Source organism: Aspergillus ochraceoroseus (genome assembly GCF_002846915.1).
Source record: "Aspergillus ochraceoroseus IBT 24754 chromosome Unknown P175scaffold_11, whole genome shotgun sequence".
NCBI classification, from domain to species: Eukaryota; Fungi; Ascomycota; class Eurotiomycetes; order Eurotiales; family Aspergillaceae; genus Aspergillus; species Aspergillus ochraceoroseus.
Genome location: NW_024468486.1, coordinates 509,554 through 528,500, shown reverse-complemented (window position 1 = coordinate 528,500; position 18,947 = coordinate 509,554). Strand labels below are relative to the sequence as shown.

Here is an 18,947-nt window from a genome sequence, read left to right as displayed (position 1 = left end):
TAGTTACTGTGTAGTATATAACCTCATATAATTTCGGGAATTCTACTTGGATCTCACTTTATTATGGTGTACTGTTTTGATCATTGAACTATTAATTCAATTACACACGTATATAGATATATACAGGTATATGTGTGTATATACATATTTGGGTGGGTGCTCCTCTTTCTCTTTTCCTGCTTGAAATGTTGCTTAATTACAGACGCTATTCATAATATCCAAGAATCTTGATCGGTATTCTATCTCGGGGTAGTTATAGTTAATATCTGCTGCCTTATAATACGTGATGTGATATAACTTGGTTATATTATTTTCTAATTCTTCAAAATTCGACCTCGAAAAGCACCCACTCACCGTACCGCGGGTAGCCGAAGCATTCGAGTACTACGGAGTACTCTCCGTATGTATAAATTTTGACATGTTCACCTTACTTTATATGCCTGGCAACATTATGGACCTGTTATTATTATGTCTTTCAAATGCAATTATACTATAATTTACTTCGTGATTCTGCTTTAGGAAATCATATACTGTCCAAAAACATCCCCAATCTCTTTGGCGGCCTCAGGCTTGGCGCGCCGAACATTATATCATCAGCAAATTCCCCCTCATTTTTTCTTCCTTGATCCGACCACCATCCAGCTTCGTTTTTGTGTTTCCAGCAACAAGCTTCCTCATCTTTTCACCATGGCTGCCCAGGCTAGTGAGAAGCTACAGAAGCTTGACTGTATGTTCTTCCTTTCCCTGTATTGCTTACCTGGGGCTGACAAGATTCGGTAGTGAACGGCCAGAGCGGCGACCCGAAGGCGGACGCAGCCACTGCCGGCCAAGCAGAAAACGGAGAGGCGGAGGACGATTCAGAAGATGATGCGGATGATGCCAACCATGCCGCTGACGGTGCGGCCAGCGGAGGTGCGCTTACACTACCCCGACCCGTTTTCACCCCACTAACAAAGGTCTGGAATAAATAGCAGCCAAGAAAAAGAAGAAGCGCAAGTCCAAGAAGAAGAAGAAGGGCGGTGCCAAGGTTCAGAGCGATCCGCCTCGCGTTCCAGTATCCAATTTATTCGCCAACGGCCAGTACCCGGAGGGTGAGATCGTGGAATACAAGAACGAGAACTCGTATCGCACAACCAATGAAGAAAAGCGCTACCTCGATCGCATGAACAATGATTTCCTACAGGAGTACCGCCAGGGTGCGGAAGTCCACCGTCAGGTCCGTCAGTATGCGCAGAAGAATATCAAGCCTGGTCAGACGTTGACGGAGATCGCTGAGGGCATTGAGGACTCCGTCCGCGCCCTCACTGGGCACCAGGGTCTTGAGGAAGGTGATAACATCAAGGGTGGCATGGGTTTCCCCTGCGGTCTGAGCATCAACCACTGTGCTGCCCACTACACCCCGAATACCGGAAACAAGATGGTATTACAGCAGGGAGATGTAATGAAGGTTGACTTTGGTGCGCATATCAATGGTCGTATTGTTGACAGTGCGTTCACTGTGGCTTTCGACCCCGTTTATGACCCTCTGCTTGAAGCTGTTAAAGAGGCTACCAATACTGGAATTCGCGTACGTTTAATCGTGGCGCTTTCTTTTAGATCGAGATATGTGATTGACTGACATTGGGGTGTATATATGGCTATAGGAGGCGGGTATTGACGTCCGCATGAGTGATATCGGTGCTGCTATCCAGGAAACCATGGAGAGCTACGAAGTCGAACTGAACGGGACCATGTATCCTGTCAAGTGTATCCGCAATCTTAACGGTCATAACATTGACCAACATGTTATCCACGGCGGCAAGAGTGTCCCCATCGTGAAAGGTGGAGACCAGACCAAGATGGAGGAAGGTGAGGTTTTCGCCATTGAAACCTTCGGCAGTACCGGAAAGGGCTATGTGAGAGAGGATGTAAGTGTAGCTATACTCTAACCCTCACATTCTTCAGCAAGCTAACACCGTTATAAGATGGAAACGTCTCACTATGCCTTGGTTCCCAATGCAAGCCCAGTCCCTCTGCGGCTCAGCTCTGCAAAGAACCTATTGAGCGTGATCAACAAGAACTTCGGCACTTTGCCTTTCTGCCGTCGTTACCTTGATCGTTTGGGCCAAGAGAAGTATCTTCTTGGTGTAAGTGCCTTTCAAATTGCGGTTATAGGATCAGCTAATAACATATCCCCCTCCCAGTTGAACAACCTAGTTTCTTCGGGAGTCGTGCAGGACTACCCTCCTCTTTGTGACATCAAGGGCTCATACACAGCCCAGTACGAACATGTAAGTCCCACCCTATTTGACGAAGGTTGATGTGGAAGTTGAGACTAACCATGGCTACAGACAATTGTGCTTCGACCCACCGTAAAGGAGGTGATTAGTCGCGGAGATGACTATTAAGAAGACCTTTTTTGTTCTTGTATGAAACCAATAAATACGAATGAAATTTTAAGAAGATGACAAAATAAATGAACAACCTCTTTTTTTATCTTAATTGTTGTTTTTTGTAACTATGCAGTAGGAATGATTGTGTAGATCGAACCATCCAAAAAGAACTGGCGCGCCCCACGTGGAAAGCGAAAGTTCCGAGAGTCAACTTTGTGCCTGTTTCAGTATTGAATACATTGCGGTTCAATGTCGGAGGATCAAACCACCTCAACTACTTGTGTATCCCTCTAACCCCTCGTCTTATTCCATGGCGTAAAAGCCTTTCTCAACTTCTTCTATTCCGCAAACCTCTCCTTCCCCTCCCACCATGGCCTCTACACCGCAGCTCCGCATGGCGGCAGCGAAGAACCCGCCCAAAGCTTCAAAGCCACAACAAGATGGGGAGCCTTCAACCAGAATACCACCCGCAGAGACGGCTTCAGTGGAAGATCATTTCTTCTGGACCTATACAGAGGAACCACACCGGTCAAGACGACAAGCAATCATCAAAGCCCATCCAGAGGTATCTCCTGATCCTTGATTAGGCTCCACGCAATCCACATCCACACTCAGAGAGCTTACCAGTTTCAATCCAGGTAACCAAACTCTGTGGACCAGAGCCATTGACCAAATATGTTGTGCTGGGCGTTGTCTCCCTCCAGATATGCTGCGCATATCTCCTCCGCAATACCTCTATGTTCTCCTGGCGGTTTTTCCTAACGGCATACGTGATCGGAGCAACATCGAACCAGAACCTCTTCCTCGCCATCCATGAGATATCCCATAATTTAGCCTTCCGGTCTCCTCTAGCCAACAGGCTCCTGGCTATATTTGCCAATCTCCCCATCGGACTGCCTTACAGCGCTGCGTTTCGAGTAAAGCCCCCTTCCCCAATCCCATCCCATCAAAAAAAACGAAACCCAAGAAGAAAGAAAGAAAGAAAGAAAGAAAAGCAAAAGCTAACCGCTCGCCTCCAGCCATACCATCTCACCCATCACAAGTCCCTTGGTGTCGCCGGCCTCGACACCGATCTCCCCACAGCAGTCGAAGCCTTCATCCTCAACTCCCTCCTCGGCAAAGCCTTCTTCTGCACCTTCCAAATCTTCTTCTACGCCGTGCGCCCCATGTTCGTCTACAGCCCACCTTTCACCCTGATCCACCTCCTGAATCTCGTCATCCAACTCTCCTTCGACTACGCCCTCACTAGATTCTGCAACGGCTCCCTCCAACCCGTCCTCTACCTCCTCTTCAGCTCCTTCCTCGCCGGCTCCCTCCACCCCTGCGCCGGCCACTTCATTGCCGAACACTACTTTTTCTCCAACGTGCAGCACGGCACCGAGTCTATCCAGGAACACAAACTCCTGGCAAAAGAAAAAGCATCAGACCAGGAAAGGGAAAAGAAGACGCCACACCCACTCGACTCGCTCCCACCCCCAGAAACATATTCCTACTATGGACCCCTCAATATCTTCACCTACAACGTCGGTCTGCACAACGAGCACCACGATTTCCCCGCTATCCCTTGGACAAGACTCCATGCTCTGCACCGCATCGCGAAGGAGTTCTACGAGCCTCTTCCCTGCCATCGGAGCTGGGTGTGGGTGATATGGACCTTCATCCTCGATAAGAACGTGGGTATGTGGTGTCGTGTGAAACGAGCACAGGGCGGTCGTCTTGTCGGTGGTGGCGGCTCTACTAAGAACTCGAATGGCCGTGCTGGGGAATGTATGTCTGCTGGTCCCGATGAGGCAGGTGATGATGGGTGGAAGGAAAGTGAGATTCAGAATTAAATTGATTATTGATGAATGTATTTAGTATACGGTACAGTGTATGAGAGACGATATCCCTGTCGTCTGATGATTATTAGGATTATTAGGATTATCACTTTTCGGCCTTTCTTTCTTTTTTTTTTTTAAAAAAAAAGAAAATAATAATTGCTTTTTGTTTAGGACAGTGTTGAGCTGTATATACTACAGTTTTCAGTGTATTTTAGTATACATGCGAATGACATAACCCTGATGTTTTACTCTGTATAGTGCATTGAAATATCAAAAGTATTGGTAAAAAAAAAAATAGCTTGAGCTCAATTATTTATAAACTAATACCAAGTGATATAGCATGGTCTGCTGGATTAACAAGTATGTATACATATTAGGAAAGAAGAAAAAAAAGGCACAGAAACAGGATAAAACATTCACTGGCATCATCATAATTAACTTAGAACTGCCTGGCTATGGACGCATACATTCGTCTAAACCCGATACTCGCTTTGTGGATAAAACTCATATCAAACGAAGGGGAGAATAGAAAGCAAAATTAAAAAAAAGGAAAGGGGAGAGAAAATGATGGAGGAGAGAAAAAATCAGGCCATAAGACGAGTGTCTGGCTGACCAGTTAATATATCAAGTCTGAAAGCTGCTTGGATCCTGGCAGGAACAAGACGAACTTGAAGAAGTAAAAAGGGCAGGTGACGTCCAGGTCTGTGGATAAGGATGTTAAGCTTTGTCTTTTTCACTCGCATCTCTGTCTTCATTTCCATCATATCGTAAGACTGAGAGAAGGAGAGGAATATAACGCTGGGGACACGGAAGTTCAATGGGAACGGCCGTAAAGAATATAATCAGGAGGGATGAAAAGACACGGCAGGAGTGCAAACATAGGAAACAGGCAGTTCGGTCAGAATTGAATACAGTTGGTCTGCAATATGGGGTAATATAAAAGGAAACGCGAGAAAAAGAATAAGAGGGGGAAAAAAAAAGAAATTGGACTAGAAAAAGAAATAGGCAATAAGGAAACTTAGCAGGCATAGACCGGCCACCATCTTTACAGGCACACCAGCCTCAGCCTGCTGGGCCTGCTGTTGTAAAAGTGCAACCGGCGACTTTTCAGCATCGCCCCCGATCTTCCTCTGTCTTAGACCCTGATCGGCAAGCTTCTCTTTTAAGCGTTGAATCTGAGCATTGGCATCCGATAAACGAGATTCGTATTCCACATTCGAGACTGCGCTGCCTGCTGTTGGAGACTTTGCGGGTGCGACCTTACTTTCACTCACTTGCGGCGTGGAGAATTCTCGCTTGACGGTCTCGCTGAAATCTGGGGGAGGAAGAGGTGACGTTTCACTGGGGCCTTTCGCAGAAGCCGGAGCGGCGGGTGTCTCGTAATTTGCACGGGGAGACGGGTAGGCGGGGGGTTCATCCTCTGGGACGTTCTGTACGCGAGCGGAAATGAGTGATTAGATTGCGCAATCCTTAACGACTAAATAGAATAAGACGTACCGTGCTGCTATTCGGATCATCCTCAATGACAACTGCAACCTCCTCAGCGGGAAGCCAATTCACACGAATCTTGCGCTCCTGGATTGACGCTTTGGTGGCTTTTTCGAACTATGGATTTATTAGAAGAGACTTCGAGAAGAAAACAGAAAGGTCGTACAATAGAGGTGACGTTGGCAAATTCCATATCCTTGGTGACCGCCACAGTCTGAACAAGGAACTTGTCCTTGCACTTGGCATCAGGCGCAGGCTGCTCTTTCATAGCCTGTAGTAGAACTATCCATATTATCAGCCACGTTCTCAATCATGCGCTATCCGTTTCATGAGCCATACCCTGAACTTCCACATTTTTTCCAGGTTCTATCCGTCCCGAGTTTGGTCGCACACAGTAGCTATTCGGAGTTTAGTAGGCATCCACCAACAAGGTCGGGGTGCGAGGATAAAATAACGGGCACATACTGTTTAGGGGCAGTGGTCTTGACCTGGTACGCAACAACCAAAAATTAACATGCGATTGTGGGTTTCTATCTATAGAAGGAGCGCATACCTTGAAGACAACCGACTCTGGGTTGTGATTATTGAGGTGTAGGATCTGGCATACTTCGCGGTCGAAGGGGCCTAGAATTCGCATCAGTTCGCATTGTTCCAACTCAGAAATAACTTTCTCCAAGAAAACCCACGTTTAAAGCCAAGGTCTGGGGGGTCGAGGACGATAGACATGGTGAATAAGGGATTATCGGAAGTTGGTAAAGTCAAGGAGGCGGATATGGAGGTTCAGAGATGGTTGAATAGGACGAAATAGCCCAAGAGGATGATGAGTTGTATTAGGCAAAAGAGAAGGCAAAACCGAGACCCACCAAAAGTGCCAGTACCTGAAGGTCTCCGGAAAGAAGAAGAAGCCCGGTGGGGATAGATTAGGTAGAGAACGGAGGTAAGGTAGTAGTTGGCAGGTGGTTGGTTGTGATATGAAGCCGATGATGGCTTATTATTCTTATTCATTACTAGGGGAGGAGCGTCGCTACTGCTGGTTGGGCCTCGTGTGGCTGAGTCAGCATCGACAACGGCCCAGCGTCCAGCGAAGTGAAGTGAAGTCATCATCCATCTTCATCCCATGCCTGTGATCTTTTTTTTTCTGTCTACAGCTCCCTTTCTTTTCTCGTCAATATGATCGGTCTTGTTTTCCGCGGCTGTTGCTCATATCCCTTGAATCTGTTCGTCTAATGTCTCTAGAGAGTGTGTCGGACTACGGCTGAGCATCCATCCGCCATCCCCTTAGGTTCTGTTTCTCTCCTCGGATCCATTGGTTGACTTCCTCGGGCCCTCTAAAATAAGAAACATTGACCTGACTACTGGACTGCGACTTGTCTCGAACACATGTGAATCCCGGTGGCATTATCTGATACCCCAAGTTTCAGCTTGTGGATGCAGCATGCCACCTATTATTTAATAATGGCACCATTTCTCCTTATGAATTCCAGCTGGTTCAGTCAGTCAAGTATTGGCTTTCCTGGAGCAGACTGCCAGGTTCTAACTTGATCGTTCTTCACCACCGTGCCCCAGGTTCTAATCTCTAAGAGGGACAGGGTTCTTGAAAGGGGTACACACAAACAAATAGCCCGAATCTAAACAACACTTGCTCGTTTTTCTGTGGATGCCTAAAAGAAAAGTTTCCGTATATCCATCAGACGTCGTGTAATTATTGTCAGTCTTGGAGTTATCCTGTTGTAGTCCAGAGTATTCAGTTGAGCCTTGCGCGGGACGGAAGCTTACCCCTAGATCTAAGCTCTTCTTGCCTTGCTTAGGGATTCAAGAATGTATAAATCAACGATAGAACCAAGTATCTAAATCCAGCCATGCCTGGAAGAGTCCAGAACCTTGTTGGATGGGACAAGTCGTTTGTAGGCATAAATACACAGTAGGCACCATGGCTGAGCGGGTCATCCCGCATTTCATCCCTCCACCGAAGCTCTTGGGTGATACGTCACCTGCAACCTACCTACCTAACCACCCAGGCCTCACTTTTTCTCTCCTACACTGTGCGATCACTTTTCCCCTTCCTGGTTGTCTTCAGGGCAGTCGTCAACGCCACTTACGTTCCAATCATTCGGTAAACTTCCGCAGCTTCAGCTCGAGCAAGCTTCCCCACTTCCTGAGCTTTCACCTTCGTAACCTGCCACGCTGTCACGGCCCCGCGCGTTTGAAGGAATTTAGATACCTCGAAGAAATACAAAATGACTACCTCGGATTTAGATCAGCTCATTGAAATGGGCTTTGATCGAGAAAGGGCTGAGCTGGCAGTGAAGAAGAGTGGTGGGCGTAGGTGTCCCCATTCTGTTCTAAATCATCACTACTGTTTGTTTGTTAACCATCATCTATAGTTCAAGACGCGCTCGAATGGCTGGAAGCAAACCAAGACAAATCTCTAGAGGATATCAAGACGGCGGAAACGCAAGCCGGGGATGATGAAGAAGGTCCAGCGCTCCAGCCCGGCGAGGAAGCCCACAGTTTGGTCTGCAATGAATGCGGAAAGAAGTTCCGAAGCCATGCACAAGCAGAATTCCACGCTTCGAAGACCCAGCATGTTGATTTTGCGGAATCAACCGAAGAGATTGCCCCCTTGACAGAGGAAGAAAAGAAAGCAAGACTCCAAGAGCTTAGGGAGAGGCTAGCAGCTAAGCGTGCGGTGCAGTCTGAACAGGACAAGATTGAAAAAAAGCGGAATGAGGTATGTTCTGTTCTTATCCATGCTCAAATATATGCTAACTCGTCATTTCTAAACTAGGAAATTCGAAGGAAAGCCACTAAGGAATCTCAAGATGCCAAGGAAGAGCTTCAGAGGAAGCAGATGCTGAAAGAGGCTGCGCAAAAGAAGAAGGACAAGCAGGATGAAATTGAAGCCAAACGTCGTGTCAAGGCCAAGATTGAAGCGGATAAGGAGGAGCGGCGATTGAAGGCCGAGCGTGAAAGGGCTGGACGTGCTGGCGTCGCACCTCCTGCTCAGCCAGCCTCCGTACCATTGCCGACAACATCTGGCCCTGTAGCCTCCAAACCTGCTTCTGCTTACACAGAAACTCGCCTTAGATTTCAGACGCCTAAGGGAAGCATTATGAAAACACTACCAGTTACTACGACGTTATTCGAGGTTGCTGCAGCTTTGAGCAAGGAAGACGGTGTTGAAGTCAATAGCTTCCGCCAAAACTTCCCTAAGAAAGTGTTTGATGCTGAATTTTTCGGCGAATCACTGAAAGATCTCGGACTTGTCCCTAGCGCAAGCCTTGCTGTTGAGTGATTTTCTTATGGGCTCCTAGGCCTCACTAGCTAAGAATACAGCAATTTCTTATCCTATACTAGCGCAAAGCCTATCACGAAGACTAGAAGAATATTATGAGGAATGAAAGCTTCAAAAAAAACATCTAAAATGGGGGGATGCAGATGCGCATGCTGATGGTTCGTGGGACCCGGGGCCATAACACCGTAAAACTGCCAACACTTTCACTCACCACCACCGCAGGTGTCAATACTATGAATCTTTTTATCAAAATACCCATTTTGGAGTTCTTTTGAATATCCTGGGTCAAAGATCTCCGGCCGTGTTTTTGTCACGTGATATCGCGGTTGTGCAGCGTACTCCAACGCGTCTTCCAAGGCAATCATCCTCGTGTCTTTGCGTACTACTTACTCATTACCATCTGTGTTTCCAATGAAATATCCCCCAGGTTAGTTTATTTATAGCCATAATTATGCCTGCGTAAGTTCTCTCTTTCCTCCACGACTGCAAAATCTCCCTGGGCCTTCACCCATCTAACCGCGTCGCGTGTTCAGTGTCGGTGACCAACATCGAGGCGGGCCCTCCGCCATCACGATGCCCAATGCACCAGCTCTTATTGCGAGAAATCCATTTGGAGAGACACCACAGCGACAAAACGAATATACCCCGGAAGAATCAGCCACATTGCAAGCACGTCTCGATAAGAAGTTGGGACCCGAATACATTTCCTCACGACCGGGGGCTGCTGGTCAGAAAGTGCACTATCTGGCGGCCGATAAATGCATCAATCTTGCGAACGAAGTATTTGGATTTAATGGCTGGTCAAGTTCCATTCAAAATATTGGAATTGACTTTGTATGTCGCTATTGCCGATGAATTATTATCGGGATTTTTGATTTTGGACTATCTGAGTTATTAGAATCTATGGCTAATCTAGGCGCGTTGGCATATAGGTCGAAGAATCTCCAAATACCGGAAGGGTCAATATTGGTCTATCTGTGATAATGCGGGTTACCTTAAAAGATGGAACTTACCATGAAGTACGGATATATACTTTCTAAAGCCTATTTGAAGTCCTCGTATACTTATCATTTTCAATTGCCAGGACATCGGGTATGGGCACATTGACAACTGCAAGGGCAAAGCAGCAGCTTTTGAAAAGGCCAAGAAAGAAGCAACAACAGATGCTCTCAAACGAGCTCTGCGGAACTTTGGCAACGTTTTAGGCAACTGTATCTATGACAAGGACTATGTTTCCAAAGTTGTCAAAGTTAAGACACTACCAGTATGTGGTCTCAAGCTAAAGACTACTTACAGCCCTGACTCATTTTACAGACAAAACTGGACATCGATGGGCTTCACCGTCACCCGGATTTTGCTCCAATAAAGAAGGAGCCATTGCAGCCAAAGCCTCGACCTGAGGACGATGACCTACCTCCCCGTCCCACAATTATCGGGAACAGCAATTCGTCGGCCGGCAATTCCGCTTACGATTTTGACGGAGAGTTTGGGAGTACGTGATACAAAACCAAGAAACCCCATTCAGATTGCCAACCTTTACTAACATTACCAGGCGATGTATTTGATGAAGCGGACTTTAGCGTCGGTCCAGGCGGCAATCCAGATGAAGTAGTCATCGAATCGGACATGCAGAGGAGGCAGCAACCGCCAACGCCAGTTGGAAGACCAAACGGGCCCCAAAGACCCTTTAACAACAACGCTGGTCCCCATGGCAGGCCAGCCCCATCAGTCGTAACACCGTCCAAACCAGAAAGACCGATAGCTCAAGCTCCAGGGGCTAGGCACGTCTCCGTTCCCCCAGCCGCAAACGGTCGTCAGTATCCTCCAGTAACCCAAGACCAATACGCAAACCAAAGACGCTCCCTCCCTCCCCAAGATGTTCAGAAAGGCTTCCAAAACGGAAACCAGATACCCCCTGGGCAACACAGTACCGGTCATCACATGGCAACATCAGGTCCCAATGCTCAATTCCCTATAAAACAAGAGTTTGGCGCAGCCCCTCAAGGTCAAAGCATGCCTCCTCCAGGGACACCAGGTGTAGACGGCCAACGGCCTGCACCTGTTGGATTCTTCTCAGCTCGAGGAGCTGACGTGTTGCGAGACAATCCCCACGGTGCGGCAGCTGCGTTCGACCCTCATGCCGAAAGTCCCTCAATTCGTAAGACAGCTGGAGTTGATCATAGCAAGAGTGTCGCTATCTCAAAACCTATGTTAGCTGGTGCGTCGCTCGCCACAAATCCTTCCCGAGATTTCATCAATCCTTCCGCTGAAATGCACCGAAAAATCGGTGCCCCCGGCGGTAGTGCAGTCGGCAGCCCGATGAATAGGGCTCCAAGTACTTCATCATATCGCCCTCTCACACGACCAAACATTGATCCCAGGTCTGCTGCGAGCAACTCTGCCGCGAATAGGGGAGGATTCGGACCACCTAATCTCAATGGGAAACGACCACCCTTAAGTGATGTAACCAACGCATCTGCACCTGGTAGCAGCGGGCCTGCTCCCATTACTAGTGCTAACGATCCAAAGAGAGTTAAATTCGACGCGGCGCTACCACCAGCACAGCAGCAGCAGCATCCACAACAGGACTAATGTTATGAATCATTTTACAGCGTTCTCATACAATGAAACAAACTTAGACATATTCTTTACGCTATACCTCTCGCAGAACACATCTCCATCCAGTGTTCTCGCTTTCAGGAGTACTGGCAGGAGTAATCGGCGTTGAGAGGACAACGACACTGGATGACTGGACTCATTCAGAAAGGGCTTTTTTTTTCCCCCCCTTGTATTGTTTGTTGATTTGCATTGGACTTGACTGATATAATCCTACTTATTTTCCACACTTGTTACTCTCGCTTCCCCCTCGGCTATCGTGGAGGTAGTGGTATATCTGCGTTGTCTCTCAGCGTGATTACGATTTGTCAGGTTGAGACTCACATGGTATAAATACTATGTGCTCTTTAGAATACTAGATAACTAATATCTGGACTCGTAATTCTGCGTACTGTAACAAGCGTTAGAGTGTATTATTAGATTCTCATTCAAACTAAAACAAATAATATGGTATGTTCCCTAGTCAGTCAGGCAATCTGAAAGCTTCTCTCTTTACCAGGCTGAATGGGAGGATGTCACAATAATCCGCCCAAAAAATACTTGATTCTTGAGGCCGGCCGCCCCCCCCAAAAAAGAAGCCAAAATGCTGCAATACTGGAATATCTGCCATGCTAATGAGTCTCCCCGTTAATATGCTGGAGGCTTAAGAGAAATCAAGACGCTTACAGCTTGTACTGTCAGCAACGAAAGAAAAAGGAAGTTAACGAAAGAAAGGATAGCACAAATCAAATTATCATTAACATGAACTAGAGTAGAGAGGACTTGGTCAGGGTGGTAAACATCTCACACACAAAAAGGAATGCAGTAAATGAGGGAAAGCACAGGAAAGACTATTTGCGAAACAGAATTGAAGAAATAAAATAAAAGAGAAACTCCAGGGTAGTAATTCACTGGTTGAATACCTGGTGACCTCTTAGATATGGCCATTGGTGAGGTCATACCGAGAGTACTGAGGAACACGAGCCCCATCAAAGAGAAAACAACAATGAAGGGGCTATTTTCCCAAAGAAATTGTCTGCATCTCTCCAAGTCTCCTTGGCTGTGTTATTCGCTAGATCTCGAAAAGTACTGCGTTGATCTTGGCCGTGAGGTTGTGTTAACACATCAGACAAAAGCAGGTACGTACGTCTCCAGTGAAGCTGGCTTCAGTCAAGAGACAACCAGTATTCGCGTTGAGGATATTGAGCACAAGTTAAATTTCAACTTGATTGTTGTCCTACTTCCCGATAGGGCTAATGGAAACGAATCAGTGAAGACGGAGAAACTATGCCATTCACTTCTTCTGGGGAGTCGCATATCTGGAGCTCATGAGTCCGTCTGTAACAACCCGTTTTGCTGGTGTGGTTTGGGTCCCTATTGGCTTAGGAGCATGTATCGATTCCTGAATTGTAGAGTTTTGGGTGCCTTTCACCACATTGGGTGACGCCGTCAGAACATTTAGGGTTTGTGTGCTCAGAACCTGCTTTGTTACCCCAGTCTGAGGTGCGTTCAGTGCTACCGTAAAGCGGTTGGGAGAGTTCGCGCTTTTAAATACCGAAATATTCGGGTTCGCTGCTCTGGGTGACTGAGGAGGAAACGGAGATTTCTTGTCAGGTCCTACAAGCTAATTAGCACCTTTCACTTCGACGAGTATGGATTAAGCACTACCATTCGAAGCGGACTGCTCTATTAGTTTCTCATTAGTTTTCGTGGCTATTGGTTGGACTACTCGTCTTCCAGGTAACAAATGGTCGCCAAATAGATGGGATCGAGATTTCGCTCCCGGCAGTAGATGTTCACCTATGATATGTGTATCTTCGGCACGAGGGACATGAGTAGGCGTCGAAACGATGGACATTATAGATGCGGTCGGACTAGCCTCAGGGAGGGACTGTAAAGGAGCTTCAGCCGACGCTTGTTCAAGGGTCGCTGGAGAGCTAGTCGCTGGAGAGCTAGTCGCTGTATCCTCAGAGAGCGGGTCTAGGGCTTTAGACTCTGTTTGAGCATCTGTCATAGACATCATTGATGTTCTCTCCGAAGCAGGGCGAGATTGGACCTTGCACATTGTTTCTTGAAAAGTAGCAGTCGAATCGGTCGATGCGCTTTCGGACGTTGATCGGTACTCATTGAAGGACTTTGGGACAAACTGCGGCGCCTTTGCACTCAGTCTAGCCCGAGAACTCGGGGTAGTGATGTTCAATACTGTCCTAGCATTTGGCGGGGTTTCTGGAATGAAAGGTTTGTTTGTAGCATCGGGTTTGGGTTTCTCTTTGAATACTTTGCCTTTTTCTACACCTTTATCCAACACTTGGCCCGATTGAGCCCACTGCAGCCTTGTTTCAAGCTCCTCTTTGCACTCACTTAACTTTGTGAGATACACTTCCGAGAGAGTTGTCGAGGCCATTAACTTGCATAAGATCTCGATATCACGCTGATACTCACTAGCAAGTCCTTTGTCGGTAGGTTTGGTTACACTCGTAGAGATATGCTTGTCATTCGACTTAGGTTGTTCTTCCAAATGTCCTTGAAAATCAAGCTTTCTGATAGAAATGGAGGATGAGGATGCTTGGGGGTCTTGAAAATTGCCGCTGTTCGTGAACTGCAGCCCTCGTAGTTCTTCAAGCGCTGGGCTCATTACCGTCTGACTTCTAGTCTTTCGAGGTGGTGTGCAGCTTAGATCAACCAGGATTGCGCCATCCTCATTAGGACAGGATTTGAGAGCTAATTTTGTGTCTCTATCCGCAGACTGTTTCGGTGGCGTTGACTCCTGATCCAACTTGATCCCGTGTTCATTTCTGTCAGGGGAATGGATCGAATTCGATCGAGGCCGTTTCCCCTCAGATGATTCTAAGCCCGTTCCCTCAGATCCTAAATCTTGATCAGCTGACTGAGAAGCTCCTACTTTATCAATCGGAATAGAGTATTGCATATGTTTTTGGATCTTCGGCTGGCGAAGTTCGGAGGAGACATTGGGCACTGGTTCCTCTGGAAATATGCTCTGAGTTGATCGGCTTTTGCTTTGGGCATCCCGTATTTTCGTATGCACGTTATCCTCTGGGTCACCGGCTCTTGGGGATTTCGACGAGGCCTCTTGTCTGTTATCGTTAGATATATTTGTGGCATTGGTAACACCGGGGACCTTCGTGTTGACAAGACCGCGAGCCACAGCTAGAAAATTTTCAGGAGGACTAAGGATCTGGGCAAAGCTGCCCCTGCAGGTGAATGTCAGAGTGCGTGAGGTGAAATAAAAGCGCAACTTACAGCAATGGTCGTCTGGTCTTAACGGAGACAGCTCTATGCATATCTATGTTGCAAATTCATTAGCTTCTATTCCTAAGTCTCAGATATCCAAAACGCTCACGGTTCTCACGGTACTGCGGCCTTCCCTCTACTTTTTGCGGACCAAATCCAGCTAAAGGAGCTTTATATTTGATATCAAGATTAGACTTTGGCGCAGTCCGGTTTGGGGAAGGATTTGATGCATGTCGAATCGGGTTTGAGAGCAATTCATACATAGACGGCCTGGTTTTCCGGTCAGCGTGTGTCAATAATAATTAACATAACAGTGTCACACTTCGTAGAGCGTTTCTTAGTCTTATAGCTACGTTCTGTTGGCTCTGGGACCCTGGCAGGCGGTTCTTGCACAAAAGACACCGTCTTAGTAGCCTTCAAAAAGTTATCACTCCCTGTGTTTGACTTCGAGTAATTCTGACCACCACTTTCACGTATGATCTCGTTAAGGCGAAGACGATGGGATTGACCATTTAAGAGACAACTGAGATTTTCCAAAGCATCGGTGTCACCTATGTTTTTGTACACGTCTTTACTATCAAGATTAGCCAGTGTATAGGCATAGGCATTATAAAAGAGTGACTTACTTGCCCAATCCGCAAGCTTGGATCTATTTGTTTCGGCTGTAAGTTGCGCATCTGAGCCGGGTATATTTGACTTTCGCTCTGCTTCAAGAATCTCCACCCTAGTGTTTGCCATTTGCCGGTGGTCTGTAGTCGAGATGTACTCTCTTCTGGCCGTTCCCAGGTCTTGCTATACGTATTCAACCCCGTCATGGTCAGAAATGTGCTGTCGTAATTCGCTGAATAGGGGACTCTCTCACCATTTGCAGCATGTTCAGACGTTCTGCAGTTTCTTTGTCCATCTTGAAAGAACAATGAAGTCAAGGAGGAAGATATACAATAGAACGACAGCCTTGTCCGTGATATTCAGAAAGAGAGAGCCAAAATTGGGCCTATGGCGAAACAATTGGACCATCAAAAAGAGAGCACAGATGTTCATGGGAGACTGAAATAACCGGGTATCAAGTTATTCTGAGGCAAGAACGAAGTAAAGGCACCTATTCATCACACTCAAGACACAGCATGTTGGTGAGAGCTTCACATATTAAGCTTGAATTGCATACGTTACCTCGGCTCTCCTCCAACAGCTAAAGCAGGACAATAGAGAATCACGACAAAGAATGTTGGAAATAGTTTTCAAGAAATAGCAGATCTGGGGGAAAGGAAAGGGTATGGTCTAGAAAAGGGGAAGGGCAGGAAGGAAAATTCTGAGGATATGGGGAAAAGTGAGGAATTACAAAAAGTGGGTGTTGCTAGGAGATCAGGTTGCAAACGAAATGCACGGCAACATTAAAGCGCAAATCATGAAATTCCCAAGGTATGGAAGATATGCGCATAGATCATGATATAAGACAAACCTATCTGACTTCATTAAGCTTGTAAAGCGAGAGTCTACGCATTCCCTTTCATGGTATACAGAAGTCGCGGATCAGTACTGCTCGCCTATCATAATATAGTTAGCCCAATTATGGCTATACTACTACCTAGGTACCTACCTTGTAAGCAACTGTGGTAGGTCCAACCGTCCATTTATCTGCCAACGGGTCTTTCAGTCCTGGTGGTTGTCGTGCCCTAAAGGACAGTTATATCACTCATACTGCAAGAGACCCAATAACCTCAATCAAGGCGCATCAAGAGATGATCGGCTTTTACAACACAAGTAAAGGCTTAAATAAAACGGACAAGATTTCACCATGATCAGAAAAGGAAGATGGACGGTATATTGTCGTTGAACTTTACTAAAAAGCTCCCTTCCAAGTAATTCTACCATTGCCCGGAGCTTAATTAATTTCTTCTCTGGAGTTTCAGGGCCGGCTCGACCATGTTATACCTAATTTTCTGGAAACTACCGCAAGGTTAAAGTGATTGAAACCTTAGATCTAAACAAAGTCGACTCCTCGACTCCTCTATAAAACACACATATATATGTACAGAAATTTGTAGTAAGTCAGCCAAAGTCTATCGATTGAAGATAAGTATACATGCGAAGGATCCCCAGTAACAGCTAGGCGGCGCAGGTTGCTACTCCACCTTCATCTATCAAGACAAATAAAATTCGTTAGCAGCTGCCTCTGGGTAATATTATCGACCTAAGGATCAGACATACTTTTTATTATCTTTCCAACCGCCTGTAGGAGACTAACGCCCATGACAGTTAGCCCGAAAGCAATGCATATATATGCGGGGATCTTGGCTGTTCGAGAGGCAGTGCTCAGCTTGATATAGCACAGTGGCGGAAATATGTAGGCCAAAGAAGCTGCGCTGGTTGCTCCTATCAATTCAAATACAGCACCCAAATCACAAGTTGTGAGGGCTAAAGCTATAGAAGTAATCACGAGGGCAGACGTAAATATCAAGTGCCGATTTATGTTGAACGGCTCATCGGGAAAGTAGTAGGTTGTCATAACAGATCGGCATACGAATGCCTCGAGGGGCAGTGTCGTAAGCATATTCAGACCGAAGCAACTAACACTGTTAGCCCAAAGAACGTTCAATGCTCTTGAGGTAAACAAGAATCTCACAGCCGGGCTATATTGATCAAAATATTGTCGGACGGAAAGTTGTTCAGTACATTGCCCTGGGTCCGCGAACCAAAGAAAAGAAATCCAGAAATGCCCATGGTAAGACACATCAGAAGTGAGACCCCAGTAGAGTAATGGGTCACTATTGCAAACCGATCCAAGGTTGGCTTCTTCAGCGAACCATAGATTAAAAGACTGTTGTGATCTTCTAAAGTGTCAGTTTCCCGACATCGAATAGGAGAGCTTTACATACGGCAAACAAATGCTACAAATGGTCAGAAATCGACTTCAGTATCGTTAAAAACAGCGAAAGTAGGTGCGTACCAAAAGATATTACTCCAACAGCCTGAAAAAAGCCTGAATTCACAAACAGAAGACCCTTGAAGTCACCTCGTGATTCTGAAGGAACACGGAAACCCTGCGTGATCACGGCCACTAAAATGACGGCCATGCTTATCAAGGCCAGAGTTGACGCTTTGGCTAACTAATCGACAGTCAGCGATGCAAAGTTAATCTCCGATATTCTCGAACCTTTGCAATATCCCGATATAGGGACAGCGGGTAAGAAATACACAGGACCAGAAGGACAATGATGGCACGTCTGTCTGTAAGAAGCCAAAGAAATGACATCTCCCTGAGTGAAGGAAACAGAGAGTTCAGAACATGGGGTATAGTGTCTCCAACAATGATACAGAACGCTATCATGCCACCAAATGCAAAGGCCCACTGAGCAACTGAAATAGCAATGAGCCCAGTCTTGCCAAAACAATGCTGCATTGTTGCTTGAAATGAATCGGCGCCGCTTAATTTAGAGTTGATCACTATCAGGCGAATGGTCCAATCCACCACGACAGTAAGTCCCACCAATAGTATTATCCCCATCACCATGCCGGCTTGTCGAAGTGCATATGCCTGGCCGATAATACCAGCCCCTATGATGCTATTTGCCATGTTCATAAACGCCATTTTCATTCCACTCCTCGGCCGAGCATTCTCTAAATGGTCCTCTGGAAAAAAGTCATCGGAGGTAGCAAGGGTTACACTTGGCGCTTCTATATTCGTTAACAGGGGGACCGTTTGTCCGGTATCGTGTCGACCTGAGCGGCCTCTATTGGTGTGAGCGTAGTCTTCCTCATCAAGCCAGCGAGCGTCCTCTGAATTGCGACGGTCGTCATTCGAACGATGCTCATCTTCGGGATCGTCACCGAGATCAAATCTAACGCGATTCGTAGTTCGGGGGGTGCGCCGTTGTCCATCTGGAGCCGGAGAGGTAGATTGCGAATGCGGCCCATCGGGAGTTGGAATACCTAAGTCGGACTGAACAGCAAGGTCATGTTCCAGATTTGCTAAATCAGAAAGGAGTGGTTGTGAGTCTTGCCCTGTGATGCCATTAGCTTCAGCCAGGAAAGAATGTTGTCCTTCATCGCCGAGCATTGCTGATGTTGAATGCTTTTGACAACCACCGTCTAGTGAAGTGGATGATTGCTGTTGGCCAAATGGGT

General features: G+C 46.7%; 6 protein-coding genes across 6 annotated transcripts; 3 read left to right on the top strand and 3 right to left on the bottom strand.

Moving 5' to 3' along the window:
- Positions 1-687: 687 nt before the first annotated feature.
- Positions 688-4,204, top strand: P175DRAFT_0512475 (uncharacterized protein; the record flags this gene model as incomplete). The annotated part of the gene is made up of 9 exons (XM_040898681.1): positions 688-727; positions 781-912; positions 972-1,567; positions 1,644-1,907; positions 1,965-2,126; positions 2,184-2,270; positions 2,695-2,937; positions 3,011-3,289; positions 3,392-4,204. The coding sequence occupies 9 exons, from the start codon at positions 688-690 to the stop codon at positions 4,202-4,204; spliced, it is 2,616 nt and encodes an 871-aa protein (XP_040748725.1).
- Positions 4,205-4,951: 747 nt separating this feature from the next.
- Positions 4,952-6,528, bottom strand: P175DRAFT_0106956 (putative integral ER membrane protein Scs2). Its single transcript, XM_040892339.1, has 7 exons — positions 6,367-6,528; positions 6,234-6,304; positions 6,146-6,168; positions 6,020-6,078; positions 5,847-5,962; positions 5,690-5,797; positions 4,952-5,622 (listed from the first exon to the last, which is right to left on the bottom strand). Exons 1-7 carry the CDS (start codon positions 6,404-6,406, stop codon positions 5,182-5,184), a joined length of 858 nt encoding a protein of 285 aa, XP_040748724.1. The 5' UTR covers positions 6,407-6,528; the 3' UTR covers positions 4,952-5,181.
- Positions 6,529-7,917: 1,389 nt separating this feature from the next.
- Positions 7,918-8,975, top strand: P175DRAFT_0512473 (uncharacterized protein; the record flags this gene model as incomplete). The annotated part of the gene is made up of 3 exons (XM_040898680.1): positions 7,918-8,002; positions 8,065-8,411; positions 8,469-8,975. The coding sequence occupies 3 exons, from the start codon at positions 7,918-7,920 to the stop codon at positions 8,973-8,975; spliced, it is 939 nt and encodes a 312-aa protein (XP_040748723.1).
- A 451-nt stretch (positions 8,976-9,426) lies between these two features.
- On the top strand, positions 9,427-11,567 carry P175DRAFT_0536150 (RAD52 DNA repair protein RADC; the record flags this gene model as incomplete). Its single annotated transcript, XM_040900290.1, has 6 exons — positions 9,427-9,434; positions 9,509-9,809; positions 9,908-9,994; positions 10,060-10,239; positions 10,290-10,467; positions 10,528-11,567. 6 exons carry the CDS (start codon positions 9,427-9,429, stop codon positions 11,565-11,567), a joined length of 1,794 nt encoding a protein of 597 aa, XP_040748722.1.
- Positions 11,568-12,712: 1,145 nt separating this feature from the next.
- P175DRAFT_0106762 (uncharacterized protein) lies at positions 12,713-14,344 on the bottom strand. Its single transcript, XM_040892338.1, has 2 exons — positions 13,239-14,344; positions 12,713-13,187 (listed from the first exon to the last, which is right to left on the bottom strand). The coding sequence occupies exons 1-2, from the start codon at positions 14,203-14,205 to the stop codon at positions 12,865-12,867; spliced, it is 1,290 nt and encodes a 429-aa protein (XP_040748721.1). The 5' UTR covers positions 14,206-14,344; the 3' UTR covers positions 12,713-12,864.
- A 2,393-nt stretch (positions 14,345-16,737) lies between these two features.
- P175DRAFT_0505092 (putative amino acid transporter) lies at positions 16,738-18,908 on the bottom strand. The gene is made up of 6 exons (XM_040898019.1): positions 17,977-18,908; positions 17,770-17,929; positions 17,699-17,710; positions 17,446-17,650; positions 17,031-17,389; positions 16,738-16,960 (listed from the first exon to the last, which is right to left on the bottom strand). The coding sequence occupies exons 1-6, from the start codon at positions 18,877-18,879 to the stop codon at positions 16,929-16,931; spliced, it is 1,671 nt and encodes a 556-aa protein (XP_040748720.1). The 5' UTR covers positions 18,880-18,908; the 3' UTR covers positions 16,738-16,928.
- Between the last annotated feature and the right edge of the window lie 39 nt (positions 18,909-18,947).